Below are 22944 nucleotides of genomic sequence, written 5' to 3' on the forward strand. Positions count from 1 at the left end.
CATGCAACAGCAGTTTAGCAATGAAGCGTAAGCACAAATATTTCTAGAAATTAGAAAACATTACTCAAATATCCTGTTTCTGCTACCTACTAGTTAACTGACCTTGAGCCTTTCTAAGACTTGAATTCTTACTTGTAAAATGGAGATAACAACATTTTTACCTGTTATAGGATTAAAATAGACAATGCACATAAGTTTATAGGCAAATGCCTGGTAGATAGATAGAAACAGCACAATCTTTAGCTATTACTATTTTTATTGTGGTCAGGTCAAAATCCATCATCCTAAACTCTAATTCTTAAGAAATACAGATGGTCTCAGACGTACAATGGTTTGACTTACAATTTTCAACTTTACAATAGTGTGAAAATGCTAAGAACTCAGTAGAAACCACACTTCAAAGTTTAAATTTTGATCTTTTTCTGGGCTAGTGGCATGTAGTACAGTATTCCCTTGTTCTGCTGGGGTGTGGCGGCAAGATGATTTTGCCCAACTGCAGGCTAATGTAAGTATCCTGAGCATGTCTGAGGCAGGCTAGGCTAAGCTATGATGTTCACAGTAGGTTAGTTGTGTTAAATGCATTTTTGACTTAGATATTTTATATTTATGATGGGTTTATCTGGTCATTAACTCCGTCCTAAGCTGAGAAGCAGCTGTATACTCTAAAAATTGAAAAAGCAGATTTGAGAGAATGTCTCAAATAGTGAACATCTTGATAAAAACCTATCAACAACATTCAACTTAACAGTGAGTTTTGCTTTTGTTAAATGATTTCTACTCAATAAAGTTTTAACGTACAGTGTCACCAAAATTATGGATTGTGTTCAGTCATGTAGGTTTATTTCCATTTCTCAAATGTAGGTATAAATATAAAAGAACAAATATAAATTAGATCTGGTCTCTAAGATCCAGATGCACTTGGAACTTTTTTCTTGTTCGACTATGAAATTCTTGAAAATTTTCAGGAAGGTATCTTGTAAAACTCCAAGGGCATTCTTTATGCCACCAGACAATAAAGCATATGTGAGGTTACATTAAAAACTATACTTGCTAATTCTCCAGTTTCCTCATGAATACAGTAGAGGTAAAAGAATCTACCTTGTAGTTACAAACTCAAGTGAAAATTCTACATATCAACAGGGGTAGTGAGAACCCTCACCAATCCTGAGTAAAATGCACAAAAAGAGAGAGCCACAGGGGATCATCCAGCCGCCTGGGAGTGGGGGGTGGGGGCGGGGAACCAAGTTTTAATTAAAGCAAGAATGGGAAAGAAATATGAAAAAGATAAAGTTTGTTCATGGTGAGTAGACTTCCACACGACCCAGTGAAAAGGTGTGGGAGGGAAAGTGATGGTACACGGTTAGGTTACAGAGCGGAAGCAGTCGAGACAAGCAATTTGACCAAGAAAGCAGACATGTAAGGAATCACGCGGCTACAAGCAAATTAACTGAGGAGGTAGGATGGAGTGGAGGGAGAGCACTCTGGCTTGTTGGGATTCACCTGTGGCACAGACAGATGACTTTTCTGATAGGATTTCTGGTGGATAAGGAGATTTCTGTCTATAAGTAGTCAGTCATTTGTGACCTAGAATGCTTTTTTGGATTCTAGTGAAAAGTTCCAGGCCTGAGGGTTCAGACATACAGGCTCCAGGCTCCTGAGATCCTTTGTGTCATTATGTTTCCCAAGGGTGAGCAATAGGACATTTTCTTGGTACTCCATTCAGAGGGCTGCAGGGTGCTGTGTACAGAGTATATGTTTAACAAATGCTTCTTGTTCGGTTGCTCATGGGCGCCATTACAACGGCGGGAAGGTGGCTCAATACCTAAGATGGCCGGCGGCTCACGACCAAAGTTACAGCAGAGACTTCCTGGGTGGCGAGATCAGCCAGAGAAGTCCCCGCCGTGTAACCCCACCGACATCCTGAGATCAGCCAAACGGAAAGTCCCCGCCCTGTAACCCCACCGACATCTTGGGCCAAAACCTTTAAAAACCGCGCCTATACCCCAGACACGTGCGACTTCTCTGGCCCCTTTCCTCAGGACCAGAGAACCTCGCCCGCAGACCCTAATAAAGCCTGTTTTATACTTCGCTTTGGCTCAATCTCATCCTCATTTTCGTCTCCTGCACCCGATCACTTCTCAAGGTAACAAAGAATGTCCTTCGGGGTTAGAAAAGTACCCCAAAGTATCCCTAATGATCGATAAATTTATCTGAAGCCAGACTGCTTAAATTTAACTTCCAAATCTGACATTTACTAGCTGTTGTGACCCTGGGCAAATTAATTAACCTAACCGTATCTCAGTTTCCTTATCCTAAATTAGAGATGATAATAATAATACCCAACTCAAAGGGTTGTTGTGAGGATTGAATTAAAACATGTAATGTCTTTAAAACAATGCCTGGTACACAGCAAGCACCTTCCTGAGGCACTATTTTCATAGAGCATGAGATCAATTAGCTTTGCAGAGTTTTGCGCCACTGTACAGTACAAAGAATATGTGAACTTCGCCTTCAAACTTCAACCATCACTTATGGCTCGTATGAAGTTATTGCTCACCTGGATCAAAATTATCCCCAAATATTCGCTTGGCAGGAATCTTCAGGGCCATAGCAGGAAACTGTTTCTTTAACTAGAATTTTAAAAAATAACATTATGTGAAATTAATTTTATAAGTCTTCTAGTTATGCATGCACCAAAACAAAATACAAGCTAGCCAAAGGAAACTGGACTTTGGGTGGTAAACACACAATAGAATATACAGATGTCAAATTATGATGCACACCTGAAAATTATATAATTGTATTAACCAATGTTACCCCAATAAACTTAATTTTTAAAAAGTTTAAAAAAATACAATCTGATTAACAAGAAAATCCATCATAAGGCATACTTTTAAATATATCATGATCAAATGCGCAATAGTGAATTATATCAATAAAATACCAGACTCATATTGTCCCAATATAGGCTTGGACAAGCTTCTTAACATCTCTGTGCCTCTGTTTTCTTGCCTGTAAAATTTTAGTACTTATCTTTGTTGAAAGGCTTAAAAGAAATCAATTATGTTAAATGCTTAGACTAGAATATGGTGTATAAGTTATGAATCCGTATTACCATTCATTACCTCAGGGGAGAGGTGACCTTTGTGTTCTATGAATAAACTGACAATTGTTTTCTATGAAAGCTGGCTAACTTTGCTTTCAATATCCTCTACGTTAGCCTTCTCTCTATCATTATTCTAATACATTTGTCAGATTTGCTTATCCCCAGAGAAGGAAGAAATTGGCCCTGACGAACTTAAATTTGGGGCAGTAAAGTCATAAAAATGAGTTAATGCTTATTTTTATTGTAAGCTTCAGGTCAGAAAGCCACACACACACACACACACACACACACACACACAGAAACTATATATCTAATGGACAGGAAATAGAAGAACATATTAATCACTCTACACCATGAGCATGCTATCAGCGAAATCCAGACTGAAAAGTCTGCAGACAAATATCTCTATTTATTCAACAAAATATCTGTAAAGGAAAGATAAGAGAGGTGGAGGGGAAAACCTAGAAATTAAAAGACAGTTGATAGACTTACCAACCAGTTACACAAACACTGACTGGTTATTTTACATTAAGACATTATCATTAGTTTTAGATGTGATGATGGTATTGTGTGTGTATGTTTAAGGATCTTTATCTTTTTAGATATGATACTAAAACATTTACAGGTTAAATGATATGATGAATAAGTTTGTTTCAAAATTAGAGTGGGCTGGTTCGGGACAGAGATGAAAGAATCATCGCCATGTAATCATTGAAGCTGGATGGTACATTATATTATTTTCTGTATTTGCACCAGTCTCTATTTCTGTAGGTGTTCAACAATTTCCATAAAAAAGTTTTAAAATGTAAATGACAGTCAAAAAATACATTTAAACTGACAAAATGCTTACAGATTGGAAACTATACTTTTTGTCTTTTATTCTAAAAGTATAAGGAAAGTATTTGTATTTTCAAACTTAGGGACATCCAGGCCAGGTTTAATTTTGAAAAAAATGCAACTGATACCATTCCTGTTTTTTTTTTTCTCTTCACCACTTATCACAGGAGGCAGAATTGGAAGGAGTTATGTAAAATGAGAGAGATAGACACAGAAAATGGGGAAATAAGAAAAATGAAAAAAGATACATAGGAAAAATGAGGGATATGGGTAATAAAAATTACATGTTAAGGAAAATTTTCTGAAAAAACCTTAAGATGGGGTGTTTTATGGAAAGAGAATGAAAGGTACAAAACAAACTCTCCTACTTTACCTTTATGCTTAAAGATACCCAAATATTAACACTCCACCTAATTAATCAATAGTCATTTAAGACATGAAGCCATCACAAGGATACTAAGCTTTTCTCTCACATAGATCTCTACATGCTTCAGTTTTCAGATGACATCCCCTACACTCCTCCTTCTTATAAACAATTCTACAAAGGGAAACATGTTTAGAAGGTACATCTGGCCTATATAATCTCTTAAGCAACATATAAAATGAAATCTCAACTTTTAAGTTATTAGCAGTTCATTGAACAAAATCTGATCTCATTTCTCCAAGAAGTTCATATAAACCCTGTATGAGTGCATACGTGTGTTGTTACCACTATTTTTACCTGAGTATAACCCAGGTATCCTCATAAGTAGTCAGATTTGTACAACTATCAAAAATGCTAATCATAATGGTATCCAAGAATTTCAAATAGAGCATTCAAACCTCACCCAGCCTCCAATATAAACCATTTAAAAAACAAGATCACTGAAAAATTACAGGAGACATTCTCATGTACAAACTCTAACTGTCTCAAAAGTGTGACTTCACATATAGTCAAAAAGACTGTCTCAATATCTTTTGATTAAGCAATACGTAAAACTACAGACAATTAAGTTCAGCTGCATGTGTATTAAAAAAAAACTAACAGAAGAAAACAGTAAAGCTAAGAAAGTGTTGGGCACTCAGAGATAACATGATGATTACAGTTATTAGAGAGGTAGGTAGAAAGGATTTATTTCTAATATTCTATAACATTAAAATGTATTTTAAGCTGCACATGTCGTATCTCCAAATAGTTTATTTAAAACTTCTCAACAGTCCCCACTCCTTTTTTTGGTAAGAATTCCAAAGTTCAAATACTTTTGAAGAATCTGTTACCCTTTTCTGCTTGTCTGATACATGAGTATTATTTAATCATTTGAATAAAATCTCTCTTATTTTAGAGTTTTCTTAGGTGTTTTGTTTTTAAAAACTGTATAAACTATTACTTACAGTATTGTAAAGCTTATCGAACTCTGCATATCTCCTGAAGACGAACCACTCACTCCTGCCCACTGAGACCAGAACTTTATAAACCTGAGAGAACAAAAAATAATAAAAACAACACAATAACATTTGATTACAAAAAACACATTAGCTACTTAAATATATGAATAATCTGTTTCCATACTCATGAAATTGATATTAGATGTTAATGTTTATGTATGATTCTCCAAGGCACACAAGTATCTTATCTTGTTGACGGTAATATTTTATTTTTAAAATGTTATATTTCTGTAATTTTCAGAGAATAGAGTGAACGAACACATGTGTACTCATTATTTAGATAAATTCTAATATTTTTCCATTTGTGTTTCAGATTTTTTCTCCCAAGAATAAAACATTATAGATTCAATTGATGATATCCTCCTTGTTCTCCTCCAGCAGAAACCATTACCCTGAAAATATAAAGTATTTTCAAAAATGATGCCTGGTACATAGTAAACACTCAATTATTAGTTCTCCTTTTTCCAGGTCATCTTTTATACAGTATTTTTCAAACTAAGACTTCATCATCAGATTTCCTAATGCCACCTACATGGATTTAATATTTTCATACAGACATAATTGCATATAACCATAGTTAACAACCCTATGAAGTAAGCAGAAAAAATATTACAGTTCCCACTATACATATGAGGAAATCACAGCCCCCCAAAATGAAGTAACACTCTCAAGTTCACAAACTTGTGAGACTAAGATCTACATCTTCTAACTCTCCATGCACTAGAACCAGTATCAAATCATCAACAGTTATGATATAGAATTAACTTTCACAAGTCATCTCATAGATACTCTCAGATTATAGTTCAACATACCAAAGCAGAAAAATCTATTTGGGACCCCAAAGATCTTGTATCATTTCTAAGAGAAAAATAATAAGAATACAGGTTTACGAGGAAAGGCTCTACTAATGAATGGCTTGGGTTATGAGTGAAGACTAAGGGAAAGAGATATGAGTTGCTTGGGGTTTACAATAAAATGGCCCATAGTCTGTTAGACAACTTAAAATAAACCAGGTTAAATTTAGATGGGCATACAAATATGTATAAACTATACTTTCCCATGAAAGACCAGTTAGCAACACTGAGAAGTTCGTAGTTAGATACTTCTGTGAGAAAGGACCTCCCTGATACTGTGTGATCACAGTGCACGAATTCTGTAGTATCATTTGAGATATGGGCACATTAACAGGCCCACAGTAGGAGGAGTTCCAGAATGTAAAGCTACATGCCTCTGTGTGAGAGGGATAAGGTCTCACCTGGAAGGCGAAGCAAAGTCATTGGTATCAGACATGTGGGTACGTGATAAATCACTTAGACTAAAAGAAAAAGAACAGCCAAGCATCCTACATGAGCTACAGGGTGGTGATGTGGCTCTTCCAGTGTTAACCAAGAAGGTACCCAGTGGTCGTAGAGGAAGCTACTGGGTGTAGGACATCAGGATTGCTCATGTGGGGAGAGTGCAGAAGCAGAGGGTCCCGGACCTGGCCAAGATGCCAGTGAAGGTGAACCTTGCTTCTAAGACTAGCCTCCAGATTTATCTCAGCAGCTTTCAGGATTGCATACTCCTGGAGCAGGACTGCTACAAAAGCATCAGAAACCTAGGCGGCAGGGTGGCTTCCCATGGTTACCCAAGCACAGTCAAGACTAGAACCCAAGCCACAGTTCCAGGCTGCAAATAATTTACAGGAACTAAGATAAAGCCCTGAGAAGTTATTAGCAGTATGATTTATGAAAAAGGTCTTCAGTTCTAATTAAACACCAAAAGGAAAAAAAAAAAAACTCTTCAAATTTAAAAAAAATATTTGCAAAAAAAAGCACAAGATTTCACAGAAAGCAGTATAACACTAAAATATGAAATTATCTTAAGTTTTTTTTTAAACCTTATTGTCTGTCTTGCCCCACCAGAATGTAAGTTTCTTGGAAGCAAGGACTGTGCCATTCTTACTACCCACCATAGCCCCAGTGCCCAGAACAGCATCTGGCATACCAAAGAAACTCAATGGCAATTTGCTGAGTAGATAAATGAAAGTATAATTTAGACTTGGTTTACATCGAGACATCCTAGGATGTGATGCAATTCTCTGTTAAAAGCTTCATGATATAGAGCTATATGAAAGATATATGAGAACTAGAGTACAAAAATATTATTGAACGGTAAATAACACAATCTCTATCTTTGTTCCGAAGTATAATGTGGCCACCTGGGCCTGCTGAAGCTGGACACAGAGTCTGCGTTGGGTGGGGTGGACCCTACCTGTGCTGACCAGAACCAAGCTTCTTGGGGACTGAGGAATATACTATACTGATCAGCAACTAACACATGAACTTAATGCTATTACTGTTCATTCAGCGTTGATAGACTAGATACTTCTTGAACATCCTCTGTTCTCCCTTCTAGGTACTGGTGAAATGACAGTGAGGGACGTTCTTGCTTCAAAGGAACTTGCATTCCAGTCAGGGAAGTCACACGTAAATGAATACAAAATATGCCACGTGGTGAGACTGGCGTCTAAAAATTTGAATGGGGTACGTGAGACAGAGAGTGAAAGGGGTAGGACGGGGTGTGGAGGTTCTAGTTTATACATAGCAACATTTGAGAATCTGAAGGAAGGGAACGAACACGGTGACTTGGACCCAGCCTTCGGGAACTCAGGGGCCGGCTCTGGGACAGCGGAGTACGAGACACGCTACGGGCCTCCTTGACCCTTTCACACAAGACATGGAACTGCTTCTCCCACTAAAAATAAAAAGATGTATTTGCTATGAATGAAATTCCCTCAAACTTGGCAGTAGGCTATGCTCTTGAAGTGGGTTATGGCCCAAAGGTAAAAATAAGGACAAGAAAGAAAGAAAAACGTTCACACACTCCACTATTTTATCCAAGATACACTACTGACTTCTTGTTCACCATCAATGTGATGTTTCTAAAATTTGCTTATACGAATGTGAAATAAATAGATAATGCTTAAGGTATTGCTGCAACATAGAGACTGAGAGTAGGCAAATGGCCAGAGGAAGCACATTACCATCTCTCTGCACTGTGACTGGGTGCATGCAGGGTATGGAGCTGTGTTTATGAAGGAAGGGAGAACAGAGGATAGAAGGGTTGTTTTCAGCTTCTTGTCCGGGACTTTGGGAGGAAACCACCAGTTGGGGGCTCTGGCCCCACCTGCTAAAGAAGGCAGAATGGAGTGGTCAGATGAAGGGTTTAACTCCCCAGCTTTTCCTTGGCACCCATGTGAAACAGACTCTGAGTTGAAAGTCACTTGTCATGAGCCTCAACTGGCAGTGGCCAAGTGACCCAAGTCAGAGGCTGGGGCAGACCACTTGATTCAGGAGCAGGTGAAGGCCATGTCAGCCTCAGTGGGCTCTACAGCCACTGAGAGCCAAGGGGAAGCTGAGTCGGCAGTGAGTTGCCACCACCATGGCCGACCCAACAAGGAACAGAGAGCAAGTCAGTTCATCGACTGCAGATGTCAGAAATGGATGCCAAAAAAATGCCCAGTGCTGAATCAGGTAGGTCAGTCACAGCCGGACGTCTGTCAAACCAGTCACTACACCTGGAATGGCGAAGATGCAGGGGGGTGACAAGCGTGCCAGAGCCGTCCTTCATCAGGCTGCCGTGGGGTCAGTCATCAACTCAACAAACGCTGTGAAGGGGGACACCTCTCCTCCCACAAACTACGATGCCAAACTGGAGAAAAAGTGTGCGTTCAAATAAGAAAAAGAGCAAAATGGAGAGAGCCTTGGTATTTTTACTTGAAAGAACTAGTTAAATTTTAGCTCGGAATAGGGTTAAGTGAATTCCTTCGTACCATCCAGTGGATGGGGGTTTACAAGGAAGACCAGATCAGCTGTAGACAAATGACATTTTTTTCAGGGGGAGGAGGGCAGAGATCTCTGTATATGTTTCATTACACTAATTAGAAAAGTGACTATTCTCCAATAATAGGCACTGATACACCGATTCAGCAAATATTCATTGTGCTAATTCTTCGTAAAGCTCTATGGTAGGTACTATGGTGAGAAAAAGTAAAATTAGAAACAGGCTTTGCCTTTAACATGAAAAAAGAGATACAATACCAGATTAAATATTTAAAAAACTGAGGTAGAAAATGACAAAATGTTCTAAGAAAAGATACAGAGGAAATTTTAAGACAGTGGTTCCTATGATGGGATTGATGACTTCCGGAGCCCATTAGCCCCCACTCCCGAGAGAGCACATATATTACGTGCACGTGTCAAGATCCACGTGTATGCATATTTTCTGGCGAGAGGGTCTATCGGATAGTTTCACAAGCTTCTCCAAAAGGATAGATAAATTGGCAAAAAAACCTGCACTGAAAAAGAAACTGTATTCTGTTACAGTACCCGGGGAAGATGGCGGAGGATATACAGCATTTGAAAGGGAAGTAAAATCTGGATATGTGGAGACAGGGAGAGGATGTTCTGGGTTAAAGAAGAAGAAAGGGGAATGGAAGTGTGCTCTACGTTGCATTTCCCCCGCACGCTTTGCCTTACATACTTACAGTAAACCTCTTCTTTTTCTCTCTGTGTTCATCAGAGCTGGGAATGCTTACACTTGGGCAGCTTTCCTTGTAGTCCATGGTATGTCCCTTTGGGTTTATTGCATCAAAAGGACACCAAAAAATGAGTCCGAAGAAACAGTCAGCAGAGGACAAACACAATTAGCTAATCCAAAACACAAAACTTCTTGAGGTAATGTCCAAATTCCATCATGCAACCTTAACCAACAGAAAAAAAAAAAAAAAAACCTGATTAGCAAAACAATTTTAAAATACCATGACTTGTCATTGCTTGTTCACAGGACCCATTTTATGCTTATTCTGATAGGAATTTATTTTTTATCGTAAGTCTCCACTCAGGTTAGAGATTTAGTTTCTGTTATATCCATATCAATAGCTAAACCACGATCAAACATTCGTGTCCCATCTGCCTTGCTTTTATGCTAAGGAATTCCGAGAGCTTCGGGTCCTGTGGACTAAGGGTTACCTCTCACCTAAAAAATACTCTAGTCTTCAGAGAAGGGATTTTCCAAGTGTGGTTTTCAGACTTTTGCATCAGGGTAAACGGATGTAGCTTGCTTTGGATTGAGATCCTAGTAGTACGTAACTATTTACCCTCATTTTGCAAAAGAGGCAACTGAGACACAGGTTAAATAATCTGCCCGTCAGGATTTGAGCCCAGGCTGTCTGGCTCGAGAGTCCAAACTCTTAGCCACTGTGCTATGGTATGCTTCATTTCAACAGCTACAGATGATTCTGATGCACTGGACCCCTCCCTGGTCAGAGATATTACATTAGATCTTCACACAGAACAAATAAATTATGTTAATATTATCACCCCACCCATGGATAAAGGGCTTGAGATGTCACACTGATGTCGCCTTTGCTACACACAGCAGCCCATAATCTCCACCGACACCAAATGATATCATTCAAAGGGTGAGTTTGGCAGTCCCTCCTGGTGATTAAACTGGGAGTAGAAATGGTCTCCCAACACCCCTACTGTTGGTAGAAGGGGTGCTTCAGCTTCACTGGATGCTGCTGGCTCCCACCCCTGCCCACAGCAGTTTAGTAGACAGTCACTTTGGTAGAGTCCCTTCAATTTAAGTGTGTCATGTGACTGATGTAGGAACCAAGAATGACCCCAAGAAACAGACCCTCAAAAATGGGATGCATGTTTGATGAATGCCCTCCCTGATCACCTTCCCGCAGAGGGAGGGGATAGGGAACTGATCATCTGTAACATAGTGATGTCATGATCACTTAAATGTCCTCCCATGGTATCACGGGATGGAATGCAGGAGGTGGGCAAGGAGCTGGAAGTCCAATGCTGATTTCGAAGACTGTGACCTGAGCTGGGGCTGCTTCCAGTTGTCTTTGAGAATGTGCCGAAAACAAAGGACAAACTGAACACTGTGAATTCCCACATGGATGGGTGGGAAATCTATGGCTGTTAGATCGTTTTCTCTTACAGCTGCTAAATTGACAGGACCAAGGATCAAGCCCAGGGTTTGAGGGTAAGGGTCGCAGAGGCAATTAATCATGCAACCCTGCAGCCATAAGGGCATCTTACGCTAACATAAGGTCACTGGCTGGAAAGGGGAATGATCCTGAATCATGGATGTAGGCACTTGGGAGACAAGTGAGGCTAAGAATGCTGAACTCCTTATATAACCGAACATTCCTGCTGAAAGCAGCGCCTACACCCCTCTGAGGAGACCCAGCCTCCCAACTCCTCCCCCCCCTCACACACACACAAAACCCTATCAAGCTGTTTCACAAGGGGATGCTAATTCACCTCACTACCTACTCCCATCACCTGTCATTGCCTCATAATGATAGTTAGATCCCCAAAGAAACCAGGAAGAAGTTCAAAGCCTGCTCTGGAAGGAGAGTGCCTTCATACTGAAAAATCTGCAAAATCTCAACAATTTTTACTGGCAGAAGTCTAAGGAGCACAATATGGGAATACATTCAAAGGATGCTAGACCAAGGACTAAATGTGATTACTTTGACCCTATACATGGCCACAAGTGTACCCCATCAACCTGTCTCCAGACCTTCCCCAACAGGGACCTGCAGCCATCCGCGAGGGTCCACTGGTGAATGGGAAATGCATAATCCTTCCAAGGGTTACTGGACACTAGCTCTGAACAGCCGCACCCCCGGAGACCCAAAGCACGGTCCAGCAGAGTGCCCACCTCACTCTAGAGGGGAGGTGAGAGAGGAAGGCAACGCTGATGTCTCATGGTGAGTCCAAAGGGACCGCGGGCCCATCCGTTGCTTTTTCTCTAGCCCTAGGCTTTTAGTGGAAACGCACATGCTTAGTAACTGGCCAAATCCCCACACCGGTTTCCTGTCCAATGTCACAAAAGCCATTATGGAAAAAAGGGCCATGAAGCAGTCCCTGGAACTTCTCCCACTCTCCTCAGTAAGAAAGTAAACTCCAAACCACACCACATTCTCGGAACAAGCTCAGAAATTAATACCACTATCAAAAACCTGAGGATGCAGGGGTATTAATTCCTATTCCATCCCATTTAACTTGTCTATTTACCTGTACCAAAGCCAGAAAGATATTTGAACATGACTATAGATTATTATACCTTTAATCAGATAGTGCTGCCAATTACAGCTGTGATCCTAGGTGTTACATTTTTTTGGTGGAAAAAAGCTGGCATAACCCCTGATATCTGGTAAACAACTACTGACCTGGCAAGTGTTTTCTTTTCTATCATCATCAGTAAGGACAGTGAGATGCAATTTGCCATCAGGTGGCTAAAACAGCCATACACCTTCACTGTCTTACCTGAGGGCTATGTCTGCACTCTCATAATATAGTCTGGAGGGACCTTGATCATTTCGATACCTCACAGATCCCCAACCTGTTCCATCCACTGATGGCATTATGTTAACCAGACCTGGTGAACAAGAAGTAGTGAGCACCCAGACTCCACTGTAAGACACAGACACGCACACAGATGCACGCACGCATGCACTCATGCACGCACACACTCACGCACATGCACACTCCAGAGGAAGGAGGATAAAAGCCATGGAAGTTCAGAACTCCACCACATTGATGATCTGGTCTCAGAGTGGTGAGGCACGATATCATGTCTAAAGTGAGAGAACCTGTCACACCTTGTACCACATCCACTGAGGAAGAGGTAAAACAATTGGTGAGCTTCACATCTGTGTATGCTGCTCTGACCTGTCTGCTGGGCAACCCATGAGGCTGTCGGTTTTTATTGGGGCCTGATCCAAGGAAACCTGCCCTAACTCTTAGGCCTATGCCTCAGCATACCCAATAGTACCAGAAATGACAAGACAGACAGGGATGGGGTCAGGAGCTTCTGATAAGCACCAGGAGAAGAGCTGTACTGTCATAAGCTGTTGTCCATTTGGTTCCTGGCCTGCTACCAAGCCTGGGTAGAGATCAGATTGATACCTGCTCATGGGAACCAAGAGACTGTAACAAGAACAGCCCATCATACGCAGAATATTATGGGATCCACTGAATCATAAAACTGGGCTGTACGGCAGCATTCTGCTTGGCATGGTAAAGGCAAGACTGGGCCTGAGTAGGTCTGGAAGGTACAAGTAAACTAAAGGGACAGACGCCCCCCACACTCCCGCCCCCGGTACTTGCTCACCTTCCATGTCACACTCATGGGGAGGAGCCTACTCCCGGTTGGCAGAGGCGGAAGAGGCACACCTATTTACGGATGGACATGACCATGTGCTAGCACTGGCCAGAGTGAGAGAATACAGCCCTGCTCAGGGGTGGTCTTGAAATTTAGTAGTGAAAGGAAGCCATGTGAAGGAGGAGAAGTCTGAGCAGGGCACATGGTGGTCCCCCTACGTGCTGAGAGAGATTCACGGGGACATGACCAATAGTACCAGTCAATGGGAAACTGTGGCAACCCCAAAAAGGATGGGACTGCAAAGGACTTGGGTCCTGTGGGAACAAAGGTGTGGGCTGCCACACCAGTGAACAACTCTGACCAGCTGAGGTGCTGGCAGAGGGCGAGGGGATGAAGAAAAAGGTGTTATCACCAACTTGGGCCAAAGGACTAGCTACGGTGCAGAGACCTGGCAGTGGTGCCCGGTGGGAGTATGAAGGAACTGGGTGCAGAGGTTGAGAGGACTTTGTGTTTCCTGAGTTAGGAACGTGAGTCTTGTGCTCAGAGACTAAGAGTGAACACCATGGGACAGAGAGAGGAGGACCGTGCTGGACATTCTCTATTTGCCTTTTCGGCTCCAGCTGCGCCCCGATCCACACCCCAGGACACCGACCTGTACAGCCTGTACCCCACAGCCTCCCTGGCCCTCCGGCTGCTGGCTGACTTCATCCAGGGAGGCGCTGTCAGGACATGGGTGAGGGATGAGGATATGAACTTCCTCATCCTGTTCGCTCCTGGGCTGGCCGAGTGGGGTAGCTGCTGAGTTCCACTCTAAGGCCAAAGCTCGTGTCAGGCAATCCTCTCTTGTGACTACAACGCTTTCAGAGATGAAATGCCATAATTCTCGACCTCAAGGCCTTGCGTAAGTTTAAGTTATTTGAGTTCCAGTTTCCTAATCTAGGAAATGGGGCTAGCAATCTTACTTTATATGGTTGTCCTAAGGATTCAAGGCATGTGTAAAAGACTTAGGTTTGTATACGTAGTCAATAAACTAGATCTAATACCTAGCAATTTGTTTCAAACTGGTTTTTATTCCTTCATTCGACAAACACTTAAAGCATTCGTCATGTACTAAGCAACAGGAAGACAAAGAAAAGAGAAAAATCCTACCTGCAAGGAACTTACCTAATGGGAAGAATGATATGATTTCAATAGCTGGCTAAGTAGGATGTCAGATGGACGTATGGCACCCTATGAAATCAAAGAGCGGGGCCACAGGTGTGAACTGTCACGTATTCCCAGCCTGGCTACAAATAGAGCCAGACAGGTATGGAAGCAGAAGTCTGAAAGAGATCACACTTGTTTGCCTCAATTTTCTCTGGAAAAAGGAGCTAGAACCACATGCTAGAAATGAAGATATTGCTGTCAAAAAAAAAAAAAAAAAACAAAAAACCACAGAGAGAAAATCATTTGCCCAAGCCAGGAGTGAGCTAACACACGATAGAGCTGGGGTTCAAATCCAAATATGACCAACTCAAAAATCTATATGGACTTGTTTGCCACACTACACTGTCCCTAAGTAAAGTTTTCCTTTCCCTCAAGCTAAATCGAACCAGCAACCTAACAGTATTTAATACTTAGTGGCTGAGCTTATTACAAGCCAGACTGCGCGTGTTAACCTGATCGCTCCTCACAACAGCCCTACTGACATGAAACTGAGGAAAACTGAAGAATCAAAAGATGGAAGCGACCTGCCCCAGGTGGTGGAGTCAGGACTTGAACTCAGGTGGCCTGACTTCGAGACCTTTACCCACTGTATCACACTGCCTCTACAACATAACATGCTCTGAAGAGTCCTCAGGGAAGCGATGAAGAAGGCTCATAAACTTATTTGTAAATGGTTACAAGTGAAATTATGAAAAAGCTACTCTTCTATTACTGTAAATTTAATATATGTTTATTCTATAACATTGAAGCAATTTAAATTCTGCAAAATCATCTTCTGGCCAACTAAGAGAGACCAGAACAAAGGCTACGTCATTCACATGGGGATAAAAGCTGGAACTTGGGGAGGTTCATAGGAAACTTGGGCTTTTTAAAGGAGAAGCACTGAAAGAATTTGCTTTCGCTCTGCTGGGGAATCACAAAATAATCCTGTAGCTCAGTCCCCAAGGACGGCTGGCATGCCTAGGATGAGGGGCACGTGGCTCCAAAGAGGAAGTACAGATACTCAGCAGAATGGAAGACCTAACCTTACATCCAACATGCATCAACTGCGATGAGCCCAACAAGACAAAAAGAAGTTACTCAGGTGAGAACAGAACTTGCAGAGGCCTGCCAGATCTTCGGAGCAGCAGTGATGAGCAAGAGTAATATAATAGCTAGTAAATATTATATGTGTAGTGGTTCTCACCAGGGGGACATTTGACAATGTCTGGAGACACTTTTGGTTGCCACGACTTGGGGGGGCTGCTAGTGAGTACATGTCACGGAGGATGCCAAACGTCCTACAATGCACAGGACGGCCCCAACAACAGAAAATTACCTGACTTGAAATGTCAAGAGTGTTGAAGCTGAGAAACTAACATTTATTGAGCATTAATGCCAGGCACTGTGCTAAGAGCTTGCATCTAACACATCACTCAACCCTCACAGCAACCCATGCAGTTAAGTACCATTATCCTGGTGTGACAAATGAAGGAGCCTAGGCGATGAGGAGAACTTCCACATGATCACACAGCCTTCGGGGGCAGCACTGACGTGAACACGGCTCTGACCTGAGAGCCCACTGTCCCTCGGTTTCTTACGGTATTGCTGCAAGCATCTCCTCCTTCGCAATCGCCTTTGGAGATACTGAAGAGAAGGGAGCACCACCACGTGTCCATGAGCAGCCGGGTTACAGAGAGAAAGCCACGCACAAGAAAAGCAGCTTTTCTAATTCTGTCACCAGGAGGGGTCAGGTGTGCACTTGTCAGGAATGGCGCATCTTCCTCTCCTTGAAACTTCCCGCATCAACATCTAACCACGAGCTTGGCACAAAGTGAGTTCTGAGTGTTGACTCCATCACGAGGCCAATCAAGGGCTAAATCATGAAACAGAGAGGACACAAGAAAGGATGCTATCACAGGATGTGTTTTTTTAAAAAGGAGAATCCAGTCTTTTAAAAAAAAAGTATTAATAGATCTAAAATTTTTTATGTGGTGGGCTATAAAAAATAGAAATATGGGTGAAGCTCTGATAGAAAACTGTCCAAATTCATATTATATTAAAACTGTATTGATAAAAACTGCTTAAAATAGGGGGACATCAGGTAAGGCTTTCAAAAAAAGCATTTTCCTCTTCGTCGTTACGCTTATCTTTGGCCACTGTATGCAATTAGTGTCCTGGATCTTGTCTATCTTTCTTTCAGACAGCCAAAATTATTTTAAAAGAAGGTCAAAAGATTCTTCTGCTTTTACATCTAAAATATAAGCAGAGAGGTTCTGAACTCCATTTCCTTCACAGTTTACAAAGACTGTTTGGTACTGACTAGTGGACCCTACCCAAGTTACAAGGTAGATAAATTCATTAAGTGCTACGATGCACTCTTAATTAATATGGTGGAGAGAGGTGGTCAGCGATTCACACCAAGACATAAAGGAAAATTAAGAACGAGCTTGTTCCACAGGGAAGGAATTATTCCAGGAAGAGCTACAAGTTTTCTTCAGCAGGGGGACAGGACTGGGCACAGGGTGTTTGGAAGCAGAGTCCCAAAGGAGGGAGCTTACAGAGCCAGTCAAGGAAGAGACAAAAGAAAATCCAGGCACAGAGTCTGGGCATGGCCAGAGGACTGGTATGAACACAGGGTACTGACCCAGAAAATAAGAAAAAGAAAGAATTGAGAGTGGGGTTGGGACAGAAATTATTCCTAAGAAGAGACGAGGCCAAGCGTGTAGGTTCCATTTTAAACTACATTAAAAGTACCATTACGGGAAATTCTGATCCAAACAAAACGGTTACTTTACTAAAAGGCTACTACAATAGGATATAATCTTTATCTGTTTTTTTCCGCCTCTCAGAATACCAGCTCCAAATATATCCAAAATGTTTCAACAGAAACATTGTCACATCTGTAAATTAAATTCATTGCAGAACAGATTAAAAATCTAACAGGATCTGCCAGTGGAAGATACCTAGTAACCTTCTCACACACACATACATCACATGATGAATCAGTTACAACTTTTCCTGTTTTTCTTCCTTACTAATATATCCTTCCTCTAACTCCCACCCCACCCCGTTCAATTTTCCCCTCATTCTGCAACCACACAGTAGTCCTATTTTTCCCTAGATGTAGCCATCCCTTTGAGATATTTTATTTGTCCTGATTCTTGATAAATATATGAATTAAAAATAAAATAGGTGCAAAATATACAGTATTGGGACATAATACAGAAGAATAGTCAGCACCCAACCATTCCACAGGAGTGTCCAAGAACCTCAACAAAAGTCTGTCGATTCCCTGAAACCGGTCCCATTTCATTACATACATTTAAGGAAGGACTGAGTGTGGAGGAAGAAGTAAATGCTTTCCAACACTAGCCTCAAAATTAACAGGATAAGAAAGAAGGCCCTATGCTTACTCCAGCTGACAACATGACCCTCTGCTGGTTCTGGAACCGGAAGAGCAGCGGCGTGCTCTGCTCTGTCCTCGGCCTCCCAGGGTCAGGCATCTTGGGTTCCCAGTCACCAGAATGCCAACCCTCTTCCTGGTTTCCCAAGTTCTTCCATGGGGAAGCACACTCCCAGCCTGTCTCCCAGGGCAGACGTGAACACGGAACACTCTCAAGGACGATTCCTGGGGAACTGCAACCCCTGGGAGAATGATGGGTGGGGGGTGATGATATGAGCCAAGAGAAAAGCAAAGGGAATGCACGCAGAACTAGCGGCGGTAAAATCCTGAGGGCCCTAGAAGCTGAGGGAGAGTTGGAAGACTCCAGGTTAAGGAGGCACCAAAAACAAAAACAAATCACAAACAACAATCACCATCACGCCATAGAGTCTCTGGGGACTGGGGAGAGCCTCCAACTTGTTCTCTCTTCTTCCATTCTGACTCCCTGCCAGTCCATTCTTTCCACAGTAGACAGAGTGTTTTGTTTTGTTTTGTTTTAATCACTGTAAATCTAATCATTTCACTCCTTTGCTTAAACCTTTTCCATGGTTTCCCACTGTCCTTAGAGTAAATCCAAACTCTAAATTGTGGCTAACACTACAGCAGCCCACATGGCCCGACCTTCTCATCTCTCTCACCGCGCTGGGCACCAGAGTCCTGTCAAAACAGCCTCTTCCTAGTTCGCACACACACTCAACGCGATCCCACCTCCAGCCTCTTGCACCTGTGCCCCCTCTGCCCTGAATGCTTTCTCCTCTCTTCACAATGAAGCCTTCGTTCACATGTCAGCAAGCCTTCATGACTATCCTAAAGCGCTCCTTCCCCAAATCAATCTTGTCATTACCCTGTTTTTGTTTTTGTTTTCATTTCAGCATTTATTACCATCTGGGATTGAATGTTGCATGTTTATTGAGAACCTCCTTGACGAGAGTATAGAAACTGTGACTTATCCATTGTATATTTATTTAGTAGGCCCCAACACACATTTAATACACGATTAATTTTTAATTAATTTAGTCAACAAACAGGTGGAGAGAGGCACTTGGAAATTCCAGTTTGCCAAAGTGTACAACTGAGATCTTCAAAATAACTCGTGGTACATCATCCCTTCATCAATCTCCTGAGTCGTCACTTTCTCCCTGTTTACTAGATCAATCCCATTATTATACACATTATCTTAATAAAATTCTCCCTAAAAATATAGATTTATTTACTTAACCGTGCTTACCATGTGCTAGGAACATGTAATTAGTTTGTGTCCCAACTTTTATTATTTGTATGAATGATCTTATGTGGTAACACCCTTAACTAAAGCCTTTTTTAAAAAAACAAGGAGAACTCAGGGTAAACACAGATACTTACACAGTGTGATAAAGGGAACTTTACTCTAAAGCAAATATTTGCTTTCACGAGTCCTCTTCTGACAGTAAAACTTTATATTAGTTTCAAATTCTGACCTTACAGTATGTTATTAGCAAAGATAATATGTGGAATTTTACCTTGAAGTTCTAGCATTTCAAAAATGAGAACTTATTATATGTATTTTCCCCACCAACTTTTTCCTATCAATAAAAACTGCAGCTTCATCCTAGGAATGGTAAAATAAATTTAGGTTATACCTGTAAATACTCAAAATCAAGTACAAAGAAAATAAGTCAGGCCAATGCATGCCCTCAAGTGGGAAAACCCCACCTGAGGTATGGGAAGCAATAGGAAAAAATAAAAATTAAACTGCAGAAATGTCTACACAAAGTCTGGAAACAAGTTTTAACCTTTTAGGAAAAAGATCACAAGTAAAGTAAAAACATTCTCTCAACTGGAATATAAGCAAGGATATGTCTGTAATGAAAAATGAAGCAAAATACGTCCGGCCAAATGTTGGAATCGAACTTAATAGAACTGGAAGTTTGAACAGTGGACAAATTCAATTATTTTATATCTATCTCCTTTCTCTGAAGGACTAAAAGTTTCTGACATGTCTTCTCCATATATCTACGAAAATAAATGAAGACGTACGAACATCTTATTATTTTAACAATAAAGGGAAAGAAGGCAAACTACTTTCTGCAGCCCAGAAAGAAAAGAACATTCAGTCCTATCCAGCTCAGAAAACAAAGCAGGGAGACGGGATTACTTGTGCCGAGATGCGAAAACAAAATAAAGCTTAGGAATAATATCCCAAGAAAATCCAGAGCTGCAGATGTTGCTCCATGGAGTCGGTGTGGTCCTAATGCTTTCCCGCGTGAGTTTATTGTGCTTATTTTTTAACTTCTGCCTGTCCATCTATATGGGTGTTGGGGATGTTTTTCACCCTATACCTTCTCCCTTTGGTGAATCCAGATCCCAATACATTCATTTGAACTTTTTTTTTTTTTTTTTTAATGCCTACGGCACCTGGTCTTCCTAGGTGGTCTCCCATCTAAGTACTAACCAGGCTCGACCCTGTTTAGCTTCCAAGATTAGACATCGGGCTTGTTCAGGGTGGCATAGCCATAGACCATGCACTGTGGCCCCTGGGGCACGAACCCAGGACCTTCTGTGTGTAAAGCAGATGTGCTAACCGCTACACTATGGAAACACATCCAGAATCTTCTTATTTATAACTTAATTTCTCCCTATCGTCTTCCTTAATTGTCCATATTGTAGAAATGACTGTAGAAGGGTGGTATTTAATGATTTAAAGGCCTATTAAATAGAACTTTAAGTTCATTTGTATTTAAAAATCAGATAAGGGGTGTGTTTCTTATTTTTTCCTTTAAAAAGTAACTGGAATTGGTGTGTGTGTGTGCTTCTTGTCCTCTAGGAGCTTGTATGTAGCAGAAAAGACAAATGCCCGAAGAAGTACAATTCAAAGTTGACTGTGATCAATTTTCTAAGAAAGCTTTGAAAAGTCACTGAAATTCAGGGGAAGGAAAAACCGTTTCCAATTGAACTTATCTAGGTATTTGCGATGGTGGCAACATGTGAAGGAGGTTCTGAAGGCTGGGCACACAAAACAGAAAAGGCAGTACAGTCCTCAGTACGAACAGGGAATAGCCATTTGTCCAGCTTGTCTGAATTCCTGCTCAACTGCGGGGGAAAAAACTCACTCGTTAATAAAAACAAAAAGAGAAAGGTGGATTTGAGATCAAATCCACTTGGATTTGGAGAGAATTCTGAACATCAGGCTTCTCGCTCTGGGGTTCATTCTGCAGACGAGGATGTGGAGGCATCTGAAAAGAGAATCTGAGGGGCTGGAGGTGTATAGAACGAAATGAAATGGAGGCGGGCTTGAAGAAATAGGGGCTTGGCAGCAATATGAATGGCATGTTTGCAAAAACACGTGAAAAGAAATGTCAGTAACTATTTCATGTGGACAGCAAGGTAGAAGAAGGATTAACACTGCCTCAAATTTTTCAGGGCAAAATGACAGTGAATTGGCTTAAATAATCACGAGTCCTAACTGGAAATGTCTGGATCAGACTGATGCATTTAACACCTTCTGGAGGCAGCCATTTGTTTCCAGGCACGTGGATACAGCAGTCAACACAACTTACAAGCACCCCTGGCCTCAAGGAACTTACCCTTGAATGGCAGACAATATGTAATAATTGACTAAATCAATAGATTAACATATTATAGAAGAATGGGGTTGTATGGATTTTTAAATAGGCGGGTCTGACTGAAAAATACCTAGAGGTGAGGGAGTGAACTAGGCAAGGAGCCAGGAAGAGTCAGCAACTAACAAAATAATTCCTTGGTATCTCCAAATAATTTTATTCCATGATCCTTTTGAAGTTGGCAGTAATTGCAACACATCTCTTCTGGTGACCCACTCCTATTTTCTTCGGCTAGCATTCGGGGATCTACTTCCTGACTCTATCCTACCCAGTCAAGAAAACTTCACCAATAACACAGTGATAACAAACTGTCTACTAGGCCAATTTGTTTATACTGGCTGTTTACATTCCCTGCATGAGAGAAAAGGACTGTATTTTAAAACAACAAAACTGAAGCACTTTAGAACATGTTTGTACAAAGCTTAAGAAGACAATCATCTTGGTCTCAAAGCAATCATTGGTGTAGAAACTGAGATTTGTGATTTAAATCAAAGATGCTGAAGAATGATTATGAATCATGCAATTAAGCTACCAAGCAGGATGTTGCTGAGGGAAAAAAAAAAAAAAAAACCATGCAGAGCACCAAAAAAACGTCAAAAATAAAAATAGTATACTATTATCAAAACCAGAAGTAATATAATCTTTTGGTTCTATAATTTGTTGCTCAGCAAAGCTGAAGCTCTGACATTTATTGGTTCTGAGTCTTTGGGCCTCATCCTTACCTGTAAAGGGCAACTGGTCTGATTTTTCAGATTCCTTTCAACTATGTAATTCTAAGTAACAAGTTATGGTTTCTAAGATACTTAGTTACTTTATGTATTTGGGTACTCTGGTTTACCTCATTTTGTAATAATAGTAAAAATAAGCACCCGCCCAAAATAGCACAACTTATAAGTTCTGTATCAAATCATATGAACTTCTTTTAAACAAACATACCAGAGCTTGGTGCTTAAAATGAGGCTATACCCTAAAAGGGCTGCCTTTTTTCATCCCTCTTTTAGAAAAACCTGCACGATTCCGAGATTTCTGTATCATTGGATGCGACTTGGAACAAGGTAGGTGATCCCATCTTTTTAGTATGAGACAAAGTCACCAGACCTTTTCTTGTGCGACTCAGTCTTTGAAAACTGTTCCAAATGAATCCCCAAGCCGCAGGCACTAAGTATTAACTCATT

General features: G+C 41.1%; 1 protein-coding gene and 1 pseudogene across 15 annotated transcripts in view; both read right to left on the reverse strand.

Moving 5' to 3' along the window:
- The window catches only part of LOC107514820 (serine/threonine-protein kinase Sgk3), a 120024-nt gene that overhangs the window by 33029 nt on the left and 64051 nt on the right, over nucleotides 1–22944 (reverse strand). For 7 of the 15 annotated variants that reach the window (XM_036233287.1, XM_036233286.1, XM_036233292.1 and 4 more), the window contains 4 exons: nucleotides 16195–16601; nucleotides 9897–10112; nucleotides 5315–5398; nucleotides 2558–2630 (listed from right to left, as the gene is read on the reverse strand). In XM_036233287.1, the coding sequence (XP_036089180.1) occupies nucleotides 2558–2630; nucleotides 5315–5398; nucleotides 9897–9974 (235 nt within the window). In that variant the 5' untranslated portion in view covers nucleotides 9975–10112; nucleotides 16195–16601. Of the gene's footprint in view, nucleotides 1–2557; nucleotides 2631–5314; nucleotides 5399–9896; nucleotides 10113–14704; nucleotides 16166–16194; nucleotides 16602–22944 lie in introns of those variants that run through there. The other 8 variants (XM_036233290.1, XM_036233288.1, XM_016152930.2 and 5 more) reach the window with 2 other exon arrangements.
- LOC118612274 lies at nucleotides 20553–20668 on the reverse strand (annotated as a pseudogene).

Source organism: Rousettus aegyptiacus, unplaced genomic scaffold (genome assembly GCF_014176215.1).
Source record: "Rousettus aegyptiacus isolate mRouAeg1 unplaced genomic scaffold, mRouAeg1.p scaffold_m13_p_15, whole genome shotgun sequence".
Classification (NCBI taxonomy): Eukaryota; Metazoa; Chordata; class Mammalia; order Chiroptera; family Pteropodidae; genus Rousettus; species Rousettus aegyptiacus.